The 21,704-nt window shown below is 45.3% G+C and overlaps 2 protein-coding genes across 4 annotated transcripts in view; one reads left to right on the top strand and one right to left on the bottom strand.

The window, feature by feature from the left end:
• The window catches only part of TTLL5 (tubulin tyrosine ligase like 5), a 121,219-nt gene extending 99,707 nt beyond the window's left edge, over positions 1-21,512 (bottom strand). For all 3 annotated transcript variants that reach the window (XM_026051817.1, XM_026051819.1, XM_026051818.1), the window contains exons 1-11: positions 21,482-21,512; positions 21,023-21,178; positions 18,034-18,140; positions 16,066-16,148; positions 15,119-15,225; positions 14,452-14,582; positions 13,890-13,972; positions 11,806-11,875; positions 11,418-11,502; positions 1,498-1,599; positions 1,281-1,372 (exon numbers count right to left, since the gene is read on the bottom strand). In XM_026051817.1, coding sequence (XP_025907602.1) covers positions 1,281-1,372; positions 1,498-1,599; positions 11,418-11,502; positions 11,806-11,875; positions 13,890-13,972; positions 14,452-14,582; positions 15,119-15,225; positions 16,066-16,148; positions 18,034-18,140; positions 21,023-21,108 — 946 coding nt within the window. In that variant the 5' untranslated portion in view covers positions 21,109-21,178; positions 21,482-21,512. The remainder of the gene's footprint in view (positions 1-1,280; positions 1,373-1,497; positions 1,600-11,417; positions 11,503-11,805; positions 11,876-13,889; positions 13,973-14,451; positions 14,583-15,118; positions 15,226-16,065; positions 16,149-18,033; positions 18,141-21,022; positions 21,179-21,481) is intronic.
• ERG28 (ergosterol biosynthesis 28 homolog) overlaps positions 21,492-21,704 on the top strand; it is a 4,256-nt gene continuing 4,043 nt past the window's right edge. The window contains exon 1 of the mRNA XM_026051865.1: positions 21,492-21,683. Coding sequence (XP_025907650.1) covers positions 21,492-21,683 — 192 coding nt within the window. The remainder of the gene's footprint in view (positions 21,684-21,704) is intronic.

The following is a 21,704-nucleotide window of genomic DNA, read 5'->3' as shown; positions in this document are numbered from 1 at the left end:
AAGGGAATGAACCAAGAGTGGAGTCGTAGACTGAGAAGTTAGTAGGGGTGGCAGCACCCTCCCACACTCCTCAAGGGGAAAACGAGCAAACACACCAAGAGCTCCAACAAACCCATGCAGACACTTGGGAATGCTGATCCCAAAGAACATGCAGTACAAAGCACTTAGCTAGGGGGGTCAGTTTAGCTCTACAGTTACTATCTTTCAAGCTCAGAAGACATCATGCAGGGACCTGAGCAAATGCTAAGGAACAGGCAAACAATGTCAGAGGTGAGCTTCTGTGGCCAGGGGAAGCACGGGAATGGCAAAGTGCACATACACATTCCAGAGCACAAGGAACTCGCCAGCTCCGACAGGGCCAGCACTCCTCAGGCAGCATTCTGCTTCCCTACGACCAGAACTAGATGCATCAGAGAAAGGTGCAAGAAGCTTTGTAACAGTTCGCAGTGAAACGTTCTCATTGCTCAGCAGTTAACTTAATTGTAAGAGTGTACATAACACGTTTTGGATTAGAAGGGAAAACAGTATCAAATAACCAGTTGTGTACAACTGATTTAAAAAAAAATGTATGGTGCAAGTGATGGGATAGCCATGCATGCACACGATGGGGAAAAAAAATCTACTTCCATTTGAAAGCCAGATTCAGACCCTTCCTCCACCATCTAAGTGTTCCCTGGCAATATGGGCATAGCTGCTGTCAGTCAGTGTTACTGACAACTCAGTATCACAGGTAGTTGGTTCCTTGAGAAAGGATACACCTCGATTCTGCTCTGCAGCTGCATTTACTCCCAGCAGACCCGGCAAAGGTGTGGAACAGGGAGCTAGTTTATATGAACACAGACTGAAGTGAAAACACTCAGCAAAAAACCTGAGCCATGGAAAGATGACACCACATCCAAGAGTCATTCAAACTGGCACAGTTCTCCAGAGGTTGGTCACTCATCAGACTGAGCAGGCCATGGGAGCAGAAGAGGGAGGGAAGCTTTTAGAAGGGATGGGATGACCTTAAGAAACGGGAAATGTAGGTAAAATATTAAGAAACACACCCTGAGGAAGTCTCAGAACATAATTTGCAAAAAGGAAGGAGGAAGACTCAGCTCTCAGAACAGAGAGCAAGTCCACAGCCCTGGTGAATTAGCTATAAGGAAGAACATTTCTCTCCACCCTGTTCTGACAATAAATGCAACTCACTATGGCTTTTCCCTGACTTTTCTTAATATTCTCACTGGGAGGATGGCTGAGATCCAGCAAAGGAAGAAAACAACAAGATCTCTACTGACCTGCTGTGTCTCTCCCCTCTTGTTTTAAGTACCTCAGCATTGCACTCATGCTCCACTTGTTTCCATAATCCTCTACTTCAGGATCGTCACAGCTAAAACAAACCAAATGAGCAAGCTCACACCACTGGCCTGCCCTGAGGATTGCCAGCAACCACTCATCAGCTCAGGTAAACTGACCCAATCCCCAGAAACCAGGTTCCGTTCTCCAGCCAAGTACCTGACATAATCTCCACTCTTCTTGTTGACACTGTAGTTGGTCAGATGCATAAACTGATTTTTAATGTTCCTGGATGCCTGGTCATACCTCACGGTTGCAAACCTATAAAGAAGAATAAAAGATTTACAGTTTCTTGATAGCATGACATGCCCACTAAACATGTCCTGCTACACAGGCCATTCAATCACACCAGCCAGAAGAAGGGTGCACCCAACAAGATTTCATCAAACGCAACCTCTCCCCAGGAGAATAAATACAGCTTATTCTCTAAGGCCCTGTACAGGTGCACACAGTCTTGCTTAAAGCATCTCCGAGCACAGTGTTCTATTTGTTCTTGTGTGTTTGGGAGTTTTCACAGCCTAACGCTCTACACTTCATGCTAGGATTATTTTTCTTGATTGTTGAGATCTTTGGCCTGCAGACATCCTAGCTGGGCCGCTCAGCTTTGGTCCCTTCAATTTAACGAGACCTGCTTTGAATGCAAAAGCAGCAATGTTCCTCGGAAAGGCACATATATAGAGAGATCATAATATATATGTGTGCTGGAGTCAATACATATTCCCTGAAGTCTCATATGAGCATAGCTCAGTTTTTGTATATGCCAAGAATGCCTTAGGAAAGGTTATGGGTAGAATCAGGTTTGTGCCACCACCAGCTACACAGGGTGCAGCTGGTAACCCTCTTTTCTCAAGAAAGATTCAGGAAACCAGGCACCATCTGGCAGCCAAAGCAAGTCGTCCAAGGGGGCAGCAGCTTCTGCAGGCTGCTGTCATTTGGACACCACTTGAAGAGAGCTCAGCTCTTCCATATCACAAAGACATCATAGAACTTATCTACAACAAAAGGACCAAGGGACTTAAGGAAAGGTTGACCAAATTTTGGAGAAAATACATAAAACAAAGATGAGAGGCAGAATCCAGGACATGCTGTTGGCAGAACTACTTGTATGACCAATACAATCGATCAAAACTGCTGCTGTAACAGCAAATGCTCCACCACAAAAAGTCCTCTCCATTCTAACCATCTTCCCACAGTAAGAACTTAAGATGCCAACATCTCAAAGAAGAAGGAAGAAAGAGAAGTCAGACACAGCATATTCCATGATGCTCCGGTGAAAGGGAAAGAAAGCACCAGGGATGCAGGGCAGGGTCAGATGTAGGAGCAGGACAGTGGGTTCAGTGAGCCCTCAAAGCAGGCAGATAGAAAAAGGGAGGGAGAAAGTGAGGGGAACAAAGAAACACAGTGCAGGGAGCACCTGGCTGTGCATTGACTTCGGTGTCCAGAAAAGAACACACTCCCACCTTTGCTTTAGTAATAGCTACATCTCCTCATCTTTTTTCTACTGCCTTCCATATGGGAAGGAAGCTTTCAGGAAAAACTAAGCTACACAAGAAAATCCAATGGCATGCTACAAAACAAACAAAATCCCACACTTTATTTAGAAAAAAAATCTGCCAAAATCTCATTTCTCAGTGCAACTGAAGCCATTTCTGCCTCCCTTGGTGCCATTCTGAGAATTGTCTTGCTCTCTCCTCCCTTCTCTCCCCGCTCCAGAGCGGCACCAGCAAAGCCATGAGGAGGCACATACAGGTCTTGCATACAGAGGTGGGAGCAGAAAACAAACAAAAAGACTCCATGGTGCAACTTCCAAGCCACAATCAAGTTTTCTGCCAAAGGAGAAACTAACTCATGAGAAACTAACCCTTTTCCTCATACTTCCACATCTCAAAAATATTTGATTTTTTTTTCAATTTAACTGAAAGTTTCCTGGACTTAGCACTTCTGGTTTGAAAATAATGACATGTCCCACCATGCAATTTGTTCTTAATTATAGCTTTAAAATCTCCACTTCATCAGCCACTAATAAGCAGCCCACTCCAAGCTTTTGTTGATACGAGGCTGGCAGCCACATCCTCAGCCCAGAAAAATGAAGGAATTTCGTAAAGATGCAGTATCCTCAATATTGCCAGAGATTTAAAGCGGAGGGTGAAGTCTTCCACCACATTAACCAACATCTTACTGCCTAAGCACAAACATTATCAGCAACCTGAGGATATCAGCACCTGGCAGGCCTAGTCAGTACATCTTATCAGCAGCATTTCACCTTTCAAACGATCGCAGTTTCTTTCTCCAAAGACCTTTCTCCGACACTGGCTTTCAGACAGGATTCTTTCTTTCAAAAACAACAAAGAAAAAGACTTAAGCAGCAGACTCCCATCCCAGCCAAATATATTCTCTGGGAGCTGGTTTGACAACCTTATCGTCCTTATGCAAAACAAAAAGCTGCAAATCCCAAACAGAAAATCCAAATTATTTTAGAGTCCCCATCAATAGCTTTTAAGTGTTAGAATGGTCACAGAACACAAACATAACGCTAGCAAGAGTCTACATCCTCACCTGGTGTTTAGCACTGGTTTAGGACAATATCACTACAGATACCTTTAGCACTCAAAACTTCTATAGCTTTTCATGCTACACATCACTAACCTTCTTGCAATGCAACAAGACAACTCACCTACCATATTTCATCTGTCCAGGAAGGAGAGTGAGTCACTGCCTGCTGCGGAACATCATGTTTGGACAGGTTTTTAGAGTTTACTTTTAGAGACAGTCAGGTCAAAGGAACGGTCTTTACAGTGCAAATAGAAGGTACTACACATTCAGTATTTATTAAGATCATCTGGGTGTTAAAAGGATTAGAATAAATTTCCAAGGAATCTTTCATCTATTAATAGAAGGAATCATGTTTTTGGCCACTTCATTAATGTAAGGCATCTATTACTTATTGCAGGCATAGATTGTTCGCCACTAAAACACAGGGATTAAGATCCTAAAAGCACTTTTGGAGCTACATAGGAAGGTAGCAGAGAAAGGAGAGAACAATGTGGTGTTTTCCCAGTGGCACAGGGCACCCCAAACACGTGGAGCAGCATTTTGCCCTTGCCAGCTCCCCCCACACGGGCGCCTTCGTGCCCAGGTATGTCACATCGCTGCCCTGCGGCCAAGGAGGGACGAGGGCACAAACAACCGAGGCCAGGTCGCTCCGCGCCAGCACGGCCCACGGCCCAGCCCAAGCATTACTCGTGGTCGCTGCTACGTGGGACCTTGGCATCAGCCAGGGATCCAAGAGCACTCCTAAACTGCAGCCCGCACTGGCCAAACGGGGATGTGTATCTTCAGCCAAAGGTGAAGCAAGGATCCATGCAGTGAGGCTTCAAAAAGCATCTTCTGCTCACTAATACCACCTCTTTCTTGCTCTGTTTCTACCAATTCTAATTTTCCACTGCAAATTGAGGCTATCCAAGCTCTAGACTATTCTCTAGGCTTTGAGGTGGCAAGATGCCACATACTTGACCACTGGGTGCTGCTGGTGCTCAAGTCCAAGTGTTGAACTAACCACCGGATTCATATTGATTTGGAAGCTACTTTATTTTCCTGTAGAATTACTCTAAATCTGGTAACAGGTGACATTTTCCAGGATTAGTCAGACAGAAAAGACTCCTGCCACTTCAGCACATTCTTTGGAGCTCCTATCATCCAGAACAGTGGCTCTTATTGCTGCAACACCAAATATTAGAGAGAAACCAATAAGGAAGGTTTTGCATCGTGTGTCAGCCAACAGAGGGATATCAAACTATGCTTTGGCTCGAATTCAGATGTGCTTTCTCCACAAGACAGGTTCTAATCACCAGTTTTCAATGCTGGCTTTTTCCAGCATTGACTGCACCCTGTTCCATCACTGACACTAGACTTCATGAGGACAGGCAGGCAAGCAAAGAAATTGTCCCCCATCACAGAACTAACCTGTGTCACCTCTGTGCTATATATTACACAGAGATAACCTCGCTCAGGAGCGATCCCATATGTTAATGCTATGCACTGCTTGTATTCACTGTGCACACTGAACAAGTGATAGGAAGAGATATTCACTCTCATCATCTTATTGTTTCCCAGCTTCATTGCATCTCTACTACCATTACTGTGGATCTCTAATATTCCCTTCTGTTGAGCAACCCTGTCTTGAAAAATCTGCCAGGGATCAGTTAACAAAATTAAGGAAACCTACTAGCAAAGTGTGCACACCATTATTTCCAAAAGCCTCCAGCTAAAAATATTACAGGGGAAGTCTGTAATCCCCTGTAATCCCAAGTCCCTCTCCCAAAGGCCTCCCTTTTATTCCAAGGCTACAGTTATAGAATAGCAAAGATTAAACTGAGGTTGCCTGCGCACTCTTCAGCTTGCACCCAAACTGCTGCCAGCAATACAGGCGTTCAGGCAGAAGGAGCAGCTCAAACTGTGAGCAGCCCTGACTCTGCAGCTGACCTCTCCTTAGGAGAGCAGCAGAAAGAGAGCATGACCTTCATTTCTTAATTGAAAACCTAGAACAGAAGAGCTACACACTTGCATGCAACTGTTCCGATGCATCTGCCAGCACCTCAGCTGACAAGTCAGACAGCCACATGCCAGAACGAGCTGAAGGCCCCAACTAGTTCTCTTTAGCAGCAAACACACACTGCTGTGAAGCCCACCTTCCCACCTTCCACACTAGCAGGTTTGCCTTCCCTCTGGCTGCCCTCTCTGTTGGGCCACTGAAGGGGAAAGAGCAATCAAAAGCAAGCAGTAGGATGGCAGTAGTGGCAGCAGGTGGCCTGGCCTGCAGGAACAGAAAAAGTAAGGGAGAATTCCTCACTAATTTCTTCAGATTCCAGAAGGCCCCTAAATCTCCAGACTAACAGTAAAGCACCCAGAGGCACTGCTCTCAGCCTGACTCTCATGCTACAGACTTCCCTATTAAAAATCCCTTTCAGCATTCAGCTACTCACAGATGACTGCTCTCCCTCTCCACCCTGCAAGGCTTCCATTACAAGCCTATAAACAAATTTAATTTCCACCAGTGACCCACCTGCCCTGCAAGTAACATGCAGCACTTCTGCCACTTGACTCAGCAGTCTGCAAAGCACATCCCACGCCTGACTCCAGAGATCCCCAAATGCACCACACTGCGATAGACTTGGATTCATCCCTCAATCCACCACTGCCTTAACTCAGACACCCTCCCCTTGCACTATCACACATCAGGCAGCACATTATCCGAGCGACTCTCTACTGGTCTTGGCCTTCTCCCCAGCACTGCTCCAGGAAACACACTGACCACAAGGTGAAGTTTGTCATATGCAAGTCATTTTGCAAATACGTAAACTGGATCATTAAATATTTACATAAGTTGTTATATGTTTTTTGCACAGAACTTGGCAGCTCCAAAGTGCTTATTTGTGACATCAAGCTAGAGCCTGGGAAAGGAGGAGGAGAAAAGACCCTGGAGTGGGAAGAAGGAAAGAATAGTTAATCCCTTCTCTCTCAAACAAGTGCTACAGAAAAAGCACACATGATGATAGTCTTTTCCATGACTGCACACAGGGTTCCTGCCTAAATGTCCTGGAAATAACTAGGGCAACGTTCCTACAAGCACGCTCTGCACATTTGCTTCTTGGAATCTCGCTCGGCCCCTCTTCCCCTCCACCTCCGTGTGCGTTAGGCTTTGGCCTCCCTCGTTGTCTACTGGCTGCCACTTTGTTTAGGGAACTCAGACCACATAGAAAGTTGTTTGCACCACTGAATTTTCTTTATGGTTCCCATGAGCTGCTGCTAAAAAACAGGACCAAAAGAAACAAGATGCCCTGAGGGGACTGTTCATTGGACTAGAACTGGTAGAAAGGACTACAGATATTTCCATTCTTAACAGCATTAGGGTCCAGGGCCAGCTGGGGACCCTGCTCCTTTGCAGTGCAGGACAAAAGAGAGAGCAATAATAAAATCTGGAGACCATCACTATCCCCCTGTCTGTGGCACCCATCTCTTCATGACATCCACATGGTGTGTTAGTTTGCAACCGAGTGGGAATAGAAGCCAAAGCTTGGTAGGGAGGTACAAACCCCTATTTATGGAACTTTTGGCAATATCTCTATTATGGCAGAATCTCTCTAACCAAAGTTGGACAGGTTTATTCTAGCAGTTCAGCATTAAATAACAAGATCCAGGAACAATTTTACCAGGTTTTGCAGAAAAAGAAAACATGACTGGTTACCAAAAAATAAAGCAAATAGGCAAATGACTTGGTGAGTTTCCAAGTTAGGCCCTACCATTAATAGACTTTTGAACCTCTTCTTTCTCCGACTAGACTCTCGCTGTGCAGCCACCAAGGGTTGTCCAGCTCCTCCGAGTCTTCAGCACATGGACCTGCTGTTAGGTTAAACACTTGGGTCACATGAAGACCCAAAAAGGCTCTACCTCTGTCTGAGCCTAGGTGGGCCACCCTCTGTTACCCAAGGAGGGTTCAGGGAAGACTAAAAAAGTAACTTGAGGAGAATAAAAAGAAGAGAGAAATCTAAAGAAGAGATAAAAAAGGGACCCGGTAATTAGTACTATCCACTCTTCCTTTAGAATTTTCTAAAGGATACTAGGACAGAGAAGGGGGGTAACTAAGGCTTGCATGACACACTTTACTGGACGATAGTGTTGTGTTATGGTGGTTATAAGTACATCACTGCAAGATGTACAAATATTCACCAAAGAGCCATTTTCCTATTTAAACAATTCTTGCAGCCAGAAGAGCTGTTTTACTGAAGCTCAACAAGAGTAGGTTAAGTGAAGACCAAGTGCAAGGACCTTAACATAGGCCTACTTGTTATCCCCCTGGATGTTTCTAGCTGCCTGCCACGGGATTCAGAGATATAACCAAGGGCATCACTGTGCCAACACTTAGGACTATGGCAGACTTCCCTGTAGCTCAAAGAGTAAGGGCCCATCTCCTCCATTTTATACAATAAGAAAATGCAAGATTTGATTTTTAAATATATTTATATATATACACACATACCTGTAAATTCCCTAAAACGAGGCAAATGTCTGAATGTGCAGTAAGTTTCTAATTAGTAAATAGATTAATAAATAGATAAAATCTTTCTCCAGAGTGATCCAAACTCCAGTTTTCTTAATAAGAGCAAGGAAGCTGTGAAACTCCTCTGACCTGACACGCTTCACAGGCCCAAAGGCCCGGGGATGCGCTCGTGTGCGAGGTGACGCCTAGTGACGTGGTCACGGCTTGATCCCGGGCATCCACGCGCAAAGGAATCGCATTCCCCAGGCAGCAAGGCCTGCCAGGCTGGGGTTACTGCCGGCGGGACTGGCTGCTGCAGCCGGCTCCGGCCTCGGCGCGGCCGCTGAGGTAATGTGAATTCCTTGGCTCCCAGCAAGCACCTGAATTCCTTGGGAACCACAGGAATCCAGCACAGAAAAGGTAAATACCCCGGCAGGGGCAGGGTTAATTAGGGAGCAGGCCTACTGAAGGAAGGGATGCTGCAGATGTGAAGCGGAATGAGCTGGGCTGTTATGAAGCCCATTGCCCACTCTGGCACCACTGGAACTCTTGTGTCGCTCGGGAAAATCTCATCCCTTGGGCTGCTCCTTGGGCCCTTCACACAGGAACATATGGTTTTCAGCTCAGATTTGCTGCTCTCTCTTCCCTTCTCTCTTTCCCTTTTTTTTTTTAAGTTAATCTCTCTCTCAATGCTGGTGTAAATCTGACTGAGAAGTTCCTGTTTGGCCAGGACACCCCTAGCCATTCAGGCTCAGAACTAATGCTGCCTAAACCTGACAATTTAGGCACACCACTGCCCCCCATCCAAAAAAAGAAGTTGTACGGAGTTCTCCCCCAAATAAAAAGCCATTTCACTATGAAATTCCTCCCATCATACAATGGTTCCCTATTATGCCTTCACCCGGAGACACAGAGAGAAATGAGAAGTTCTGAACTGACATCATCAGCCACTTCTGCCCCTATGTCCTCTTCGGTTGCATTTCAGATGCAAGGCAGGCATGTTATTCTCCTCTCATATGGATCCTCTTCCAAAAAATAGCATAATCCACTAATTCTATAGTCCAGAAGAGCAGCTTGAGGATTTCTACCTGTTTGTGTCCACACAGCAACTCACTAGGTATAGTAAGTCACCCTTAAAAGCATGTTTTTCTGAGGGCAATTCGTAATTAAGTCTACAGCTTATGAACACTGTGCCTCAGACTGTGCCTCAGAATTTAAAAGCTATGCCAGTAAATATATTCTAAGTCAGAAATGTGAGAAACCACAAATAAAAGTGCAAAGACTTTTGACATACGTTTAAATGATTACCTGCGGGAAAGCCTGGACTCAACTAGCAAAGACTATTTTCTCAGCTTAGTACATATACCTTAAGTCAATCTAACCCAATTCCTGAGAAGATCAGCAAATGTGCTCTACCTTTTTGTGTCCTAACTTCCCTAGGAGTATGCAGCCTGCTTCTGCTGACCAAAGCTTTGTCCTCATAAAACACGGTTTCTTCGCACGTGTGAGGCAGGGGCAGAAGGGGAAGAAAGGGGTAGGCAGCCACAAAGAAATCTACTCAGCATCAGCACCTCTTAAGTTCCGTTTACTGCTATTCTAAGGACTAAAGCTTGTATTTATGGTCAGCATCTTCCTCAAAAACAGCACTGAAGAAACCGCTTCATCCAGACAAATAAAACAACTTTTCAGAACTTCTGACATAGACCAAGCAATGATACCCGAGGGCTGTTACACAGGCTAGGATAGTCACCCTTCAGATTTCCTTCACCTCTGTCTAAGGAATTGTTTTCTTCTCTCTTTCACATGAGAAGTGAAACACAAACAACATAAGCTTGAACCTTCAATTCTTTTTTTTTTTTTTTTCTTCTCAGCAGTGACACCTCAAATTCCACTCTAGATCACATCAGGACAAGTCCAGTTGTGCTAAGAGAAACCAGGCCTAAGGACATATCTTGACAAACATGCAATCACAGACGTGTGTAATACCAAGCTCCATCCTTTTCAAGAAAAGGATTGCATCTTATGTTTTCCTGATAGCACTCCTCTTCTGGTAGAGGGCACCAACTTAACTGAAACAGTCCAACTCTTTTGTGGAAGCACTCAATGCATAACACCAGAGGGGAACATTATCTTTCAACAAATTACAAAGGAATTTAGGATAAAAAAATTCAAAAAGACAACCCAGAAAAAGTCAGCCTGACTATATTTTAGAGAACACCTACACTTTCAGAAAGCAAACTCAGAACATGGAAATCACCATAGCACCACACAAGCACTAATGGAGGGCCCTAAACCAGATAATTTTGTTCCACATGTGAGTTTCCACTTCAGACTGCTTTAATATCCTCTTTGACTACAGGTCCCTATTTCACCTCCCAATACCCTCCTATACCATGCTTCTATTTTTAAACATTTTTGTTACAATGAAGAACGAAAACCAGCTTCCACTTCCCAAGGCTCTAGTGTTCTTCCCTTGCACAGCTGAAGTTTCACCCCAGCGTCAAAGCGTCACACGGTGCAAGGTAACCAGGAGTCTCTCCAGCATTTAACACCATACAGTTAAATGGAAGGCCAGAGACACAAACAGGAAGCCAGGAGCCTGTAGTTCCAGGATCCTCACCTCTCTCCAAATGTCTGGACTCACAAATCCAGGGTATGTGGGAAAAAAAAAAAAAACAAATGGCTAAAATCAAAGAGCACTAGTGCCATCTGGAGGCCACAAGGCAGACCCTCTCTCCCAAGTTTTCTGTCACCTCGGCTCATACCCGACCTGTCCTCCAAAAAGGGCTTCCCAGTGCTCGTTACACAAACATATCGACCCTAGATCTTCCAAAGAAAGGAGAAATTGAGCATTCATTAAGGAGATTGTTTTCAAATGATAGGTATGAATTTATACAGCCATTCTGGTGTCTAGAACCCACAGATTGAACTTGTCAGGCAAGTGGACGACGTATGATCTACATTTGATTATAGTTTAAATCAATAAAAACCAAAGACACTCAAGACTCTTCAGGATTTTAGAATATGAAGAAATTCTCCCTACCTGGCCAATCCTTCCTCGTAGAGATAAATGACCAGTGGATCATAGGATGTAACCAGAACATACAGGCGCACATCAAATTTGAAATCTGAAATAGTTATCAGGAGTCAGTGGTTGTAAATTAGTTGGAAGGAGGAAAAAAAAAAAAAACAAAAAGCCCCCCCCCCCCCCTCCCACATACCAACCTCACCACAGGAGACCTTAAGAGCAACAGGAGGAGTGAACTACGTCAGCTTGTTGCTGACACAGGGTGCGGGAAGCTTTCCCGATTGAAAAGCTTACTGGTTTTAATAAATTTTCTGGTCACGTTTTTGTGGTACTGGAGGGAGACTGGCCACTCAGTTCTCTCAAAGCCCAAAATGCTCCCCAGGCAAATCCTAAGCACACTCACCATCTATGAGCAGGGGGTTGCTGATGTAACGAGAAACCAAGATGTTTTCTTCCAGGACAATCTGGTTTGGCTAAGAAAGACAGAATCCAAGAGTGAAAAAGATCAACAGATTTACAGGGAGGAACAAGATAGCTAGATCAAGCCTATCATCCTTCTAGTCCTTCTCTCCCAAAGCCATTCTGCCTGACAGCTGTGTCTGATGATGAAAAACACTGGTCAATCACAACATAATTAAGGCAAAAACAACATAATCAGAAGCCCAAGGAACAATTACTTCTCCAAAATACTGAATCTGCTCCTTAGAGTGGAATGCACATCTAATATCACTGAGCAATACTGTAAAAACAGCAAGAAAAAGAAAACTTGGGAAGCAACTGTTACTCTGTTGCTGCTCCAAGTGTTTAACTAGGCACACAGAAGAGGGTTTTATTAAAATAAATTAGAAGCAGTAACTACAGCAGGCAAGGAAGTCACGAGTGAAGATGATGACTCCTCAATTTGCCATCTTTCCAGCCTGATCCAGTGCTGCTGTCAAATCATTCCTCCTAAGTAAATACCTTCTATTAAGGTTTAAGCCCACAGCAGGGCCTACTGCAACAGGAAATAGCTATTTTTGGAGTTTCAAATAGGAAGTTCTGTCTGTAACAAATGCACATCTCAGTCATGTGACCTCTTTAAACAGCTTTTATCTTTTTTCTGTATATAAGTCTCTTCTTGTAATCCGTTTCAGCTACTCATTTGCAAAACAGTTCCTTGACACCATTTTGCAAAGGAGCCAGGAGAGGCATCATCCTGCCTTTACTCGGTTTGGCACCTATTCAAACACATCACCAGTGGCACAAGCAGGAATCCTAGGCCATATATAGGGTGAGTATACACCATAGGCTTGAACAAACTCAGCTTCCATTAGATGTAACACAACTGGCAGCCTGTTTTACTATGTACTGAATTTAGCAGAGAGAATTACAGTTTTTGAACTCCCTTGTGAAAGGGATGAAATTCCTAAAGATGCTCTGTTCATGGATACACAGTGAAGGAAAAAGAAGTCTTTGGGCGAAGTTAGCTGAAATATTTCTGGGAGAGATATGCACAAAGGGAGATTGGCCCCGAAGGGGTCTTTTCCCCAGTCCATGGCCAACTGCCCACATTTAAGCCTGAGCTCATTCCTCTCTGTCAAGCAAAGCAAGAGAGGAGTGCAGCTCTGGAAATACTTACTTCATACACTTGGCAAAATGCTCCCTTATTTTATGGGAAAGGATCCAGGTAGAGAACAGATGAGGCAGCATGACCCCTTCAGAGCACGGAGGCTAAAGGGGTTTGAGTGAGTGAAAACAAAATGACCCACTAGTCAGTTTTGCTGCTTGGACTATCTACTGGAATCCCCTCGTGTTTTGGCTCCTGTCCAGATCTATTTGTTACCTATGATAACCTAACTCCCTGCAAAGTCTAAAAAAAGGAGGGGAGGGAGTTAACAACATAACTACCAAAATAAATGTAAAATTCATCCTCATTACACTTCCAATAAAGGCACACTAATGGTCAGGTAACAAAATTCTGTAGGATTGATATATATTTTCCTGTATCACATGGGACCCATTTTAAATGTTCTTATTCCCAGAGGACCGTATGGGGCTATTTGAAGTGCACAGGAAAAAACACCTTCCTTCCTCAACAAGAGGAACAGAAAGCACACCAAAACAACCACCAACTGTACAACTTCCTGTGAAGCCTCCCAAGGCCAGCCTACCATCAGCCACAAAACAGCATGAAGATGCACAGCTTCTAAAACTGTCTCTGGGAAAATAACTGGGAAAATAACTGGTTCTGTATAAACTAAGGCTTGAAAAGAGCATATGTTGCAAGACAAGCACAGCAGCTAGAGAAATAGCTTGGTTTGTGGTTACACAGTATAGAACAGTACAGGCTTGGCCATCTGTTCAGGAATGCTATGGCATCAACGTTCTGCTGAAGTGCAGAGCAGTGCCAACGTTGAGTTGTATGTTCCATGCCACTTGCCTGAAAGCTGGCATGGTTTTGCAGACAGACAGTGTTACTGATGAGCAGTTATTTTGCCAAACACTTACATTGTTGATCAGGTAAACACCTCGACCCCTGGAAGAGGCCACAGGCTTCACTATCCATGGGCCCTTGTCTTTAGAATATGTATCTGGTTAAAAGAAAAGATCAGAGATGTGAAACATCTTCAATTTTATTTATTTACAGAGCAGCAAGAATGTTGCCTACATTAAAAGCTTCAGATAACTCCGGGAGATTACGGTCTGCTTATCAATGTTCTTCACTTCTTGAGGCTCGTGACAGTTACTATTGGCTCTTCCTCAAGCCTATCCTGCTGTTCTGACAGATTCTTTCCCTGCCCTGCACCTCCTTTTGGCATCTCTCTCGCTTCAGTATTCCCAGATATTAGTTAGGGATATTACAAATCTGAGAACTTATGCTGCACACTCCATGCCTGCATAACAGAAGTGATAATAAAGAAATGATGTAAGCCTCTTCCACTGACTGTATTTCCAATTTCCTCCTATTTTGTTGCCTCAACCCCTGGCAAAAATCAACAACTTGGATATTAAAAGAAATCTCCCGTATACCCAGTTGTTTTGATTTGGGCTGGGCATCATGAGCACTTACTGCAGAATTCCTGATACTCTGCTGGGAGGATAAAGGTCTGCGGCAAGATGTGGAACGTCTTGAATCCGTGGGTCTGCTGCATACGACTGACATTTTTGTACAGTCTGTCCTTTCTTGTCAGTTCATATGACCTGAGGTCCCACAAAGAGAGACTGTGTCTATTTATCCCATGAAAAATACATTCCAGCAAGCTGCTGATCTAGTTAGTAAAGTACCTGTAACCCTGCCAGACAACTCAAATCCAGCCTGCAACAACCACTCTTCTATTTTACTGTCTCTCCCCACTAAGGCCCTGTTAATACTGACTCCCAACTCCAGTGCCTCTTGCTATTCCACTGCACCTCCCATAGGCTCCCATGCAGACAGCAGCACAGTGAAGTGCTATAATGGTGTTGTAAATTTTAGCAGATGACAGATTACCATCTCCACAAATAACAACACAGAGCCCCCAAGTGTCTCACATCTGCAAGTAAAGCAGAGAAATGTAGTATCTGAGCAAAAGACAAGCACTTTAACTCATAACACCATCTTCCCCAAATACTTCGAGATTGTTTAGACTGAAGACAGCACATGGCACAGGCCTACTGCTCTTTACCTTGCTATCTACACTCAGATTTGTGCAAATCATGACAGAGACATTCAGCAAAACATGACACCCTGGCCTTACCTTGGGAAGTGATTGACTTTCTGAATATCTGTAAGGGAACGCAGCAAGTAGGGCTTCAAGTGTGATCCTGTCCACATGAGATTATAATCACTGCTGTTAGGGTGAACCTTAAAAAAAAAAAAAAAAAAAAAAAGGCAGAGAATTAACTAGAAGCACCACTGCTTTTCCTACAGATTGGGTCTTTGCATATATACAAAAAGAACACGTGTAGGTGCAGAGCAATTCAAGTTTAAGAGAATCCCTTCTATCCTTTTCTAACATTAACACAATTACAGACAGACTCCTAGAAGAGTTCTAAGCAGCTGAGAGCTGCTGAGAAATAAGTTTATCACATTTCTCATATTTACATACATCAATTAAAAAAAAAAAAGTTTTGCTGTTTTCATAGACCACTTTATCCAGATCAAATTTATAAAGCACTCCAAATTTCTTCTGGAAACTTGGGAGTCTGATTCCCTGAGCTTTGCTTTATTCAGAAGATCTTCCATCGTAGGTATATAACCACAGAATTGTCATTAGCTACAGACAGGACATTCTTTACAGCAACACACATGCTAAAAGAGAAACATAAGACACTACAATAATGTTTCTAAGAGCTCTCCCAAGCTGAGCTGAAAATCCTTGAGAACTTCCCAACAGCGGAGTTGAAGCTCTAGAGGCATGATGAGAAACACTATAACGTTTATTCTGACAGCTCTTTGACCCAGCTTGGCAGACTTCAGACTCTAAGGTACTCCTTTAAAAGAGCAAAACCATGAAGATACCTTCAGGATGGCTACAGAGAATATGTGAACACTCAGAGAATTTAGTGAACACTCACTAAAATTTCCCAATTCTAAGTCTGAAGTATATTAAACAAAATAAACAAAAAAGCAGGCTGCTTTTTTGTTGTTGTTTTATTTTCTTTTTTACCAGCCTGCTAGCACTGTGCAGTTTGTTGCACTCACCTCACGGAATCCATGGGCAGTCAGAATGCTCCGGACCAGGCGGCTGTCTGTTCTCACAATCTTATAGGAGAGGTGATAACGTTCTTTTAGGAAAGCAAGCAAGGGACAGAATGTTAGAGGCTGTACATAGGAAAACCAAGCAACTTAAAGCCAACAAAATAGAGACCAGCACCAGAGAGCCCGGCACAGTACAGCTGCACTTAAAACCCTGGTGGAGAGCCCTAACTGTAACAGCACAAAACAAGGCACAAGGTGACAAGAAATGCCTACCTCTCTCTGGGCACAGTAATTCATATCGGCATCACATTGGCTTAGACCAATTTTTGTGTGTCAAATTTCTGCTTCACTGAAACATAACTAAACACAAGACACTGACAAAGGTTTTCTGTTTTTGTGTTTTTTAAAACAACTCTTCCTAACCTGTTTTGTAACACCCTACACAAAACTCCAACTGCTTCTTCTCAATCCAGGATTAGACTTCCTAGCCCAGGGCAACCATGTTATGCCCTTCCTTCGCATGACTACTTAAAATGTTCATTTTTTAAACCTTGAAATCTCACAATAAAACACTACCATTCCTTTGTTCACATCACATTCCCCTGTACTCATCTTTAAACAAACAGCTGCAAAAAAAGTAGAAAATAAAACAGGACAACTATTAATTGGGGGGAAAAAAAGAAAATCACTAAGTATAAAGTCACACAATCAAAATGGGTAAGCAGCACTGGAAGGATAAAAAAAACAAGAGCATGGAACAGAGGAGTAACATAAGAGGTCACCTGTCATATGAAAGGATTAGTTAATCAGAAAAAAAGTTCAGAAAAGATAGACATCGTAAAGCTAGAATACAAAAATCTGATTCACACCAGAAAGATGAAAAAACAGATGATGCCTCAGAAAAATGTTCTAACAATAAAAATGAGTCTCTAGGGAGAAGAGGGGGAAGCATCACCTGGGACTAGAGAAAGCCCTACAGGCAACTCAACAAGCTGTACTATCCAGGAATCAACTCGTCAAGCTGCATTAATTTCCTCCCTCTCTCCTGAGAGGAGGCAAGAATACCATCACACTTCAGTTTGCACTAAAGCTGGAAATTCCCTCAACTAGTGTCCTAACTGGAGTCAAAAGAATCAGAAGTTTTCATACTTGCAAATCATCTCTCCACCCCTACCCAAATGAGTCACAAGCATTTCTGCTTGGTTAGGATATTAGAAATGTGGCACCAATTACCTACGAAAGGGAGAAGCAAGAGAAGAAAGAAAGGGAAAAGCAAGAGAAGAAACAAGTGTCAGCATCTTTACAAGAAGGAGCTGCGTGGATTTTAGCTTTTCCCCAACTCAGCAGCTCCACAGCCAGCTGCCCACACCCGCACGCGCCAGCTCTCGCAATCTGCAGCGGCTGCTCACAGCTCTGCCTCCTATTTAGAGGCTCTCCTTTGTTTTACACTGGGCAGTTTTGGTCTCCTGATCCCAAAGCTACCAGAGCAACACCTTTGTTTATGCATTTACTCTGCTTTACAAGCTGTACATGCAGAGACTTGTTATTAAATCTTATTACTGTTTCTACGACTGGAGGGCTGCCCCATGAAACCTTCCCAAAAATCTCACTGGACTAAACTTAAACTTGACTTTAAGTTCTCTGCTACAGACCAGTGAATTTCTCTGCTGATTCTAAGTTCTGCCACAGCCTCCTCACTGATACACGGGTAGACAGTTCCAATTCCAGACATGTCAAGACTCAATGGAGGGACAAGGACACTTGTCACAACCCAAACGCGATAGACATCTACCAACCAATGGCTTCTGAACATCTCTGTGCTCAGGAAAGGAAAGAGTACAGTTAATCCTCAAACCAAACGCAATCTCCTTCTCAGCATCTCTTCTCCCGCCGAGAAAGGAAGGGAACCTCCAGATGAGCGGCTCCCACCTCACACGCTGGGCCCGAGCGCTGCCTCGTGGTCGCACCCACCTCCGACGAGCCGGAGGTAGCTGTCGTTGGTGAGAATGGCTTCCGCGTGGAACACCAGGATGGGGACGCGCCGGCAGCCGCCAGTCCACTTGATGCACGGATGGTCCCTGCAACGGCACCACGGTGAGCGCAGCGGCCTCGCGCGGGCGCGGCGGTTACTCACGGCCAGGGAGCGGTTCCCCGGCTTGCCCACGCTTGCCCACCTCATCTGCGGGCAGGACACACAGCCAAATACGGGCTGGGCACTTTGGTACAGAGCTATCCGGGTAATCTTCAAGGTCTTCCTGTTTTGCACTGGTCACAGAATCACAGGAGGTTGGCGTTGGAAGGGACCGTTAGAGACCATCTAGCCCAGCTCCCCTGTTCAAGTTTGACCATGTTAAGTCATTTTTTGTTTAACTTGTAGTGATTTTATCGACCGTAGTTTGAGAGAAACCCTGTGGATTTTCACCGCTACTGTTCTTTGGGTTCGTTGCCTACAGGAAAACAAGATCTGCATTTCAGGGCAGATCACAATAGCCACGTGCACCTTCCCATGCCCCACAAGGCAGGTTCCAATTCCAACTCCTGAAGGGCTGCCTAGTCCGAGTGCTGAAGCGAGCAAAGGGGCACTCAGCAGACACTGTCAGACGAGAATGTACTTGGCTCGGCGCAGAGACTGAATCTGGGCATTCTCCTCACCATTCCTGCCAAGTGCAGTGGGATGTAAGCCCAAAATTCAACAGTGATGTCCCCAGCTAGCCACTTACAGGGGCTACAGGTTCCAAGCTACAGTGAGCCATGGTGTGCCAATTAGCAAGGCTACTCTGAATATTAGAAACTGCCACCCCTCTCAGTTAGAGAGATTAAGTTCACATACACGCGCACACACACACAAAATAAAAGCTATTATATAAAGCCCTGAGATGACAGAAAGCAAACCTGTCAAGCTGCCTAAGCAAATAAAACTCAGATTGCTTATTACTCACCACTCAAGCAAATGGAATATGAAAAAGTTAACAAAAACCAGAGACAATGGGGTGGAGAGACACTTCTGAATCTACAGGGACAAGAAGAAAGGGAATGACTGGCACAGAGGTACACAGAAATACTTGTTTATAGAATATGCAAGATCATTGTCTGGCCAAGAGCCGCAGAAACTACAGAGGACAATTCCAAAGGCTCCCAGATTTTTTGAACATATCCATTAGATGGTACTAAAGCAATAGGTCAAGCTGGCAAGGCTGCAACAGCTGCAGGCTTAGCCAACTAGCCTGCATTACTAAACTCTGTTTCACTGAGTCTGTAGACAAATATATTTAAGATCCCAAGTGCAGGCCCAGCACAAGCCCTGTGGTCTGTTCTCAAGTAGCAGGCAGTGGGCCATGGAAGCGCTCACCACTGGCATCTACAAGAGAACACTCAGGTTATAAGCTAGATTAAACATAGCAGGAGGGGATAAAACAGACTCCAAACCTTCAAATCCCACTTCAAAAGGTACTCAAGCAATGCAACATAATTCCACTGCATAGAGATCTACATGGAAAAAAAAAAAAATTGGAATGACCTTTTCCTATCCCTGAAACAACAAGGACAAAAATAAACATAGAAAATAAGTGACCAAGGGCAGATGTCCTATAGGCAAAAACAAGTCAAGTAACCCCCTCCCATCTGCCAAATCCTAGGAAAACCCACACTTTCCAGGGCAGCTTTAGACTCAGAGCTGCTACCTAACACAGATCCCTTATCCTGACCTGTGACTTGCAGCCCAAACAAATTTTCCATTCTGTGATCTTGCCAAGTTCTGAACAGGGCCATTATTCTTCCAGTTGCTGACAAGACACTGCATCAGTCTGAATGCCTGTGCCAAGCCAGTATTCAGAGATCACACTTTTAGCCAAACAAAAGTACTTTAAAAAGTGGCAGCAATCCCACCCTTCCAACACAGGTACAGAGATATGGGGCAATTCTGTCTTGATGAGAGGACACATAGGTCGCCTATGTGGAAACTTAGTCCTCTTAACGAATAGGAACTTGGTTATCCTCCCCCAAATTAACTTCTCCACACTCCCAACTGATCCTTCACCGTTCAGAAATCATCTCCTTGGGTGTAATCAACGATTCAGCCTGAAGTGCCCCAAGAAGATTCCAGCACCTACAGTGCAGGCCAGAGCCTTATATAAGTGAAAAAGGAGCTGAGGCAACAGGAGGGGAGGTTACATTAAGCCAGCAGTGAGGATTTACAGTAAGGCCAGACAATCCTCCAGGTGACTGTCAGTCATCCCTAGCATGACCCTTGGTCCCTTGATACAGGCACACAGTTACCACTGCATCCTGGCTGGGAACAGCTCCGGGCCTGTGCATCCCAAAAGTTCCGGCAAGCGGGAAGCAACAGGTAACTCAGCCTTGTAAAGGGCCTGAGGCACTGCAGGTTGGGCACTCGGTCACGTAATCAGCCAGAGCAGAATAAGCAGCCCGTATTAAGGAGTTTCAGATGAAACAGAAACAGGATTTCACTCTGGGGAAAAGAAAACGAGTCCCTCAGAGGCAAGGGTAAAACTAAAATGGAATGGAGGTGCACTAGCAGCTAATACCTACTCAGAGGTCTCACAAGACAGGTTTTTAAAAATTAAATAAAACACTGCAGATGAGGCCACTGTCAAGTAAAGTATATTTCTCCTCCCTGCAGCCAAAGCAAAAACTTAAAATAGGAAGTCTCATTTATTCTCTTAAGTGCCATAAAAAAGTGCCTGACTTCAGGACAGCAAGAGATCAAAGAAACAACAGATTTTAGAGTAGCCAAGAGCTGCATCCTCAATCTTTAGGAAAATGATAGTCCTTAAAGCTCCAAAAGCAGGGAGTCTGCCCACAGACTTGAGGGCTATACCAGCCATCCTCTCTCCAAAGCAAGGAAGACACCTGTCTTTCCAGATTAGCACAAATCCTCCAGGAAGCAGAGGCAGAAACTGTTCAGTGTTTAGGCTTTTAAAACTATTTTTTTCCTACTTACTCCAGCCCGTCCGCCACCTCCTCCTCTTCCTCCTCCTCCGAGGATGAGCAGGTCGCCTCTGGGTCGCGAGCCATCCCAACCGGCATCTCCCGGGGGGTTTCTCATGCAGCCGCGGCTCCGGCGCCTCACAGGTCCCGGCCTGCAGACTCAGGGCACCTGGCAAGAGCCGCTACCTGTAACGGGGACTGAAAGCAGGAGCGCAGAGCTGGGCAGGACGGGCAGGGGGGCCGGGCAGCCCGGGGGCGCCGCGACCTCGCGACGGGCCGTGGGCGGCCGCGGCGCCCGGGGCTGAGTCCCCAGCGCCGCTGAGGCTCTTGCTGCGGAGCCGCACCAGGCTGCGCGCCCCGCCCCACCCCGCTAACGGCTCGGTCCCGGCCCGGTAACGGCCCCGCCCGGCCTCCCCCGTAGGGCGGCCAGAGGAGAGGCGAGGGCGGCAGCCGGGGCTCGCGCTGTCCCTACCTGCTCCCTCATGGCCGCGGCGGCGCAGGCGGGACGCGCCGAGGCCAGGCCGGGCAGGGCCGGGCAAGGCCGAGCGGACGCGTCGGCCCCGCCGCCACCGCCGCCCCTCCCGCCGCTTCCCCGTTACTACAACAACCAACGGGCCGCGCACCCTCCCCGCGCCCGCACTGCGCAGGCGCCGGCGGCTCGGCGCAGCGCGCAGGCGCGGCCACCGCCCCCCGCC

Source organism: Nothoprocta perdicaria, unplaced genomic scaffold (genome assembly GCF_003342845.1).
Source record: "Nothoprocta perdicaria isolate Ctin4 unplaced genomic scaffold, notPer1 scaffold_8, whole genome shotgun sequence".
Lineage (NCBI taxonomy): Eukaryota > Metazoa > Chordata > Aves > Tinamiformes > Tinamidae > Nothoprocta > Nothoprocta perdicaria.
This window is presented reverse-complemented; position numbering and strand designations above follow the sequence as displayed.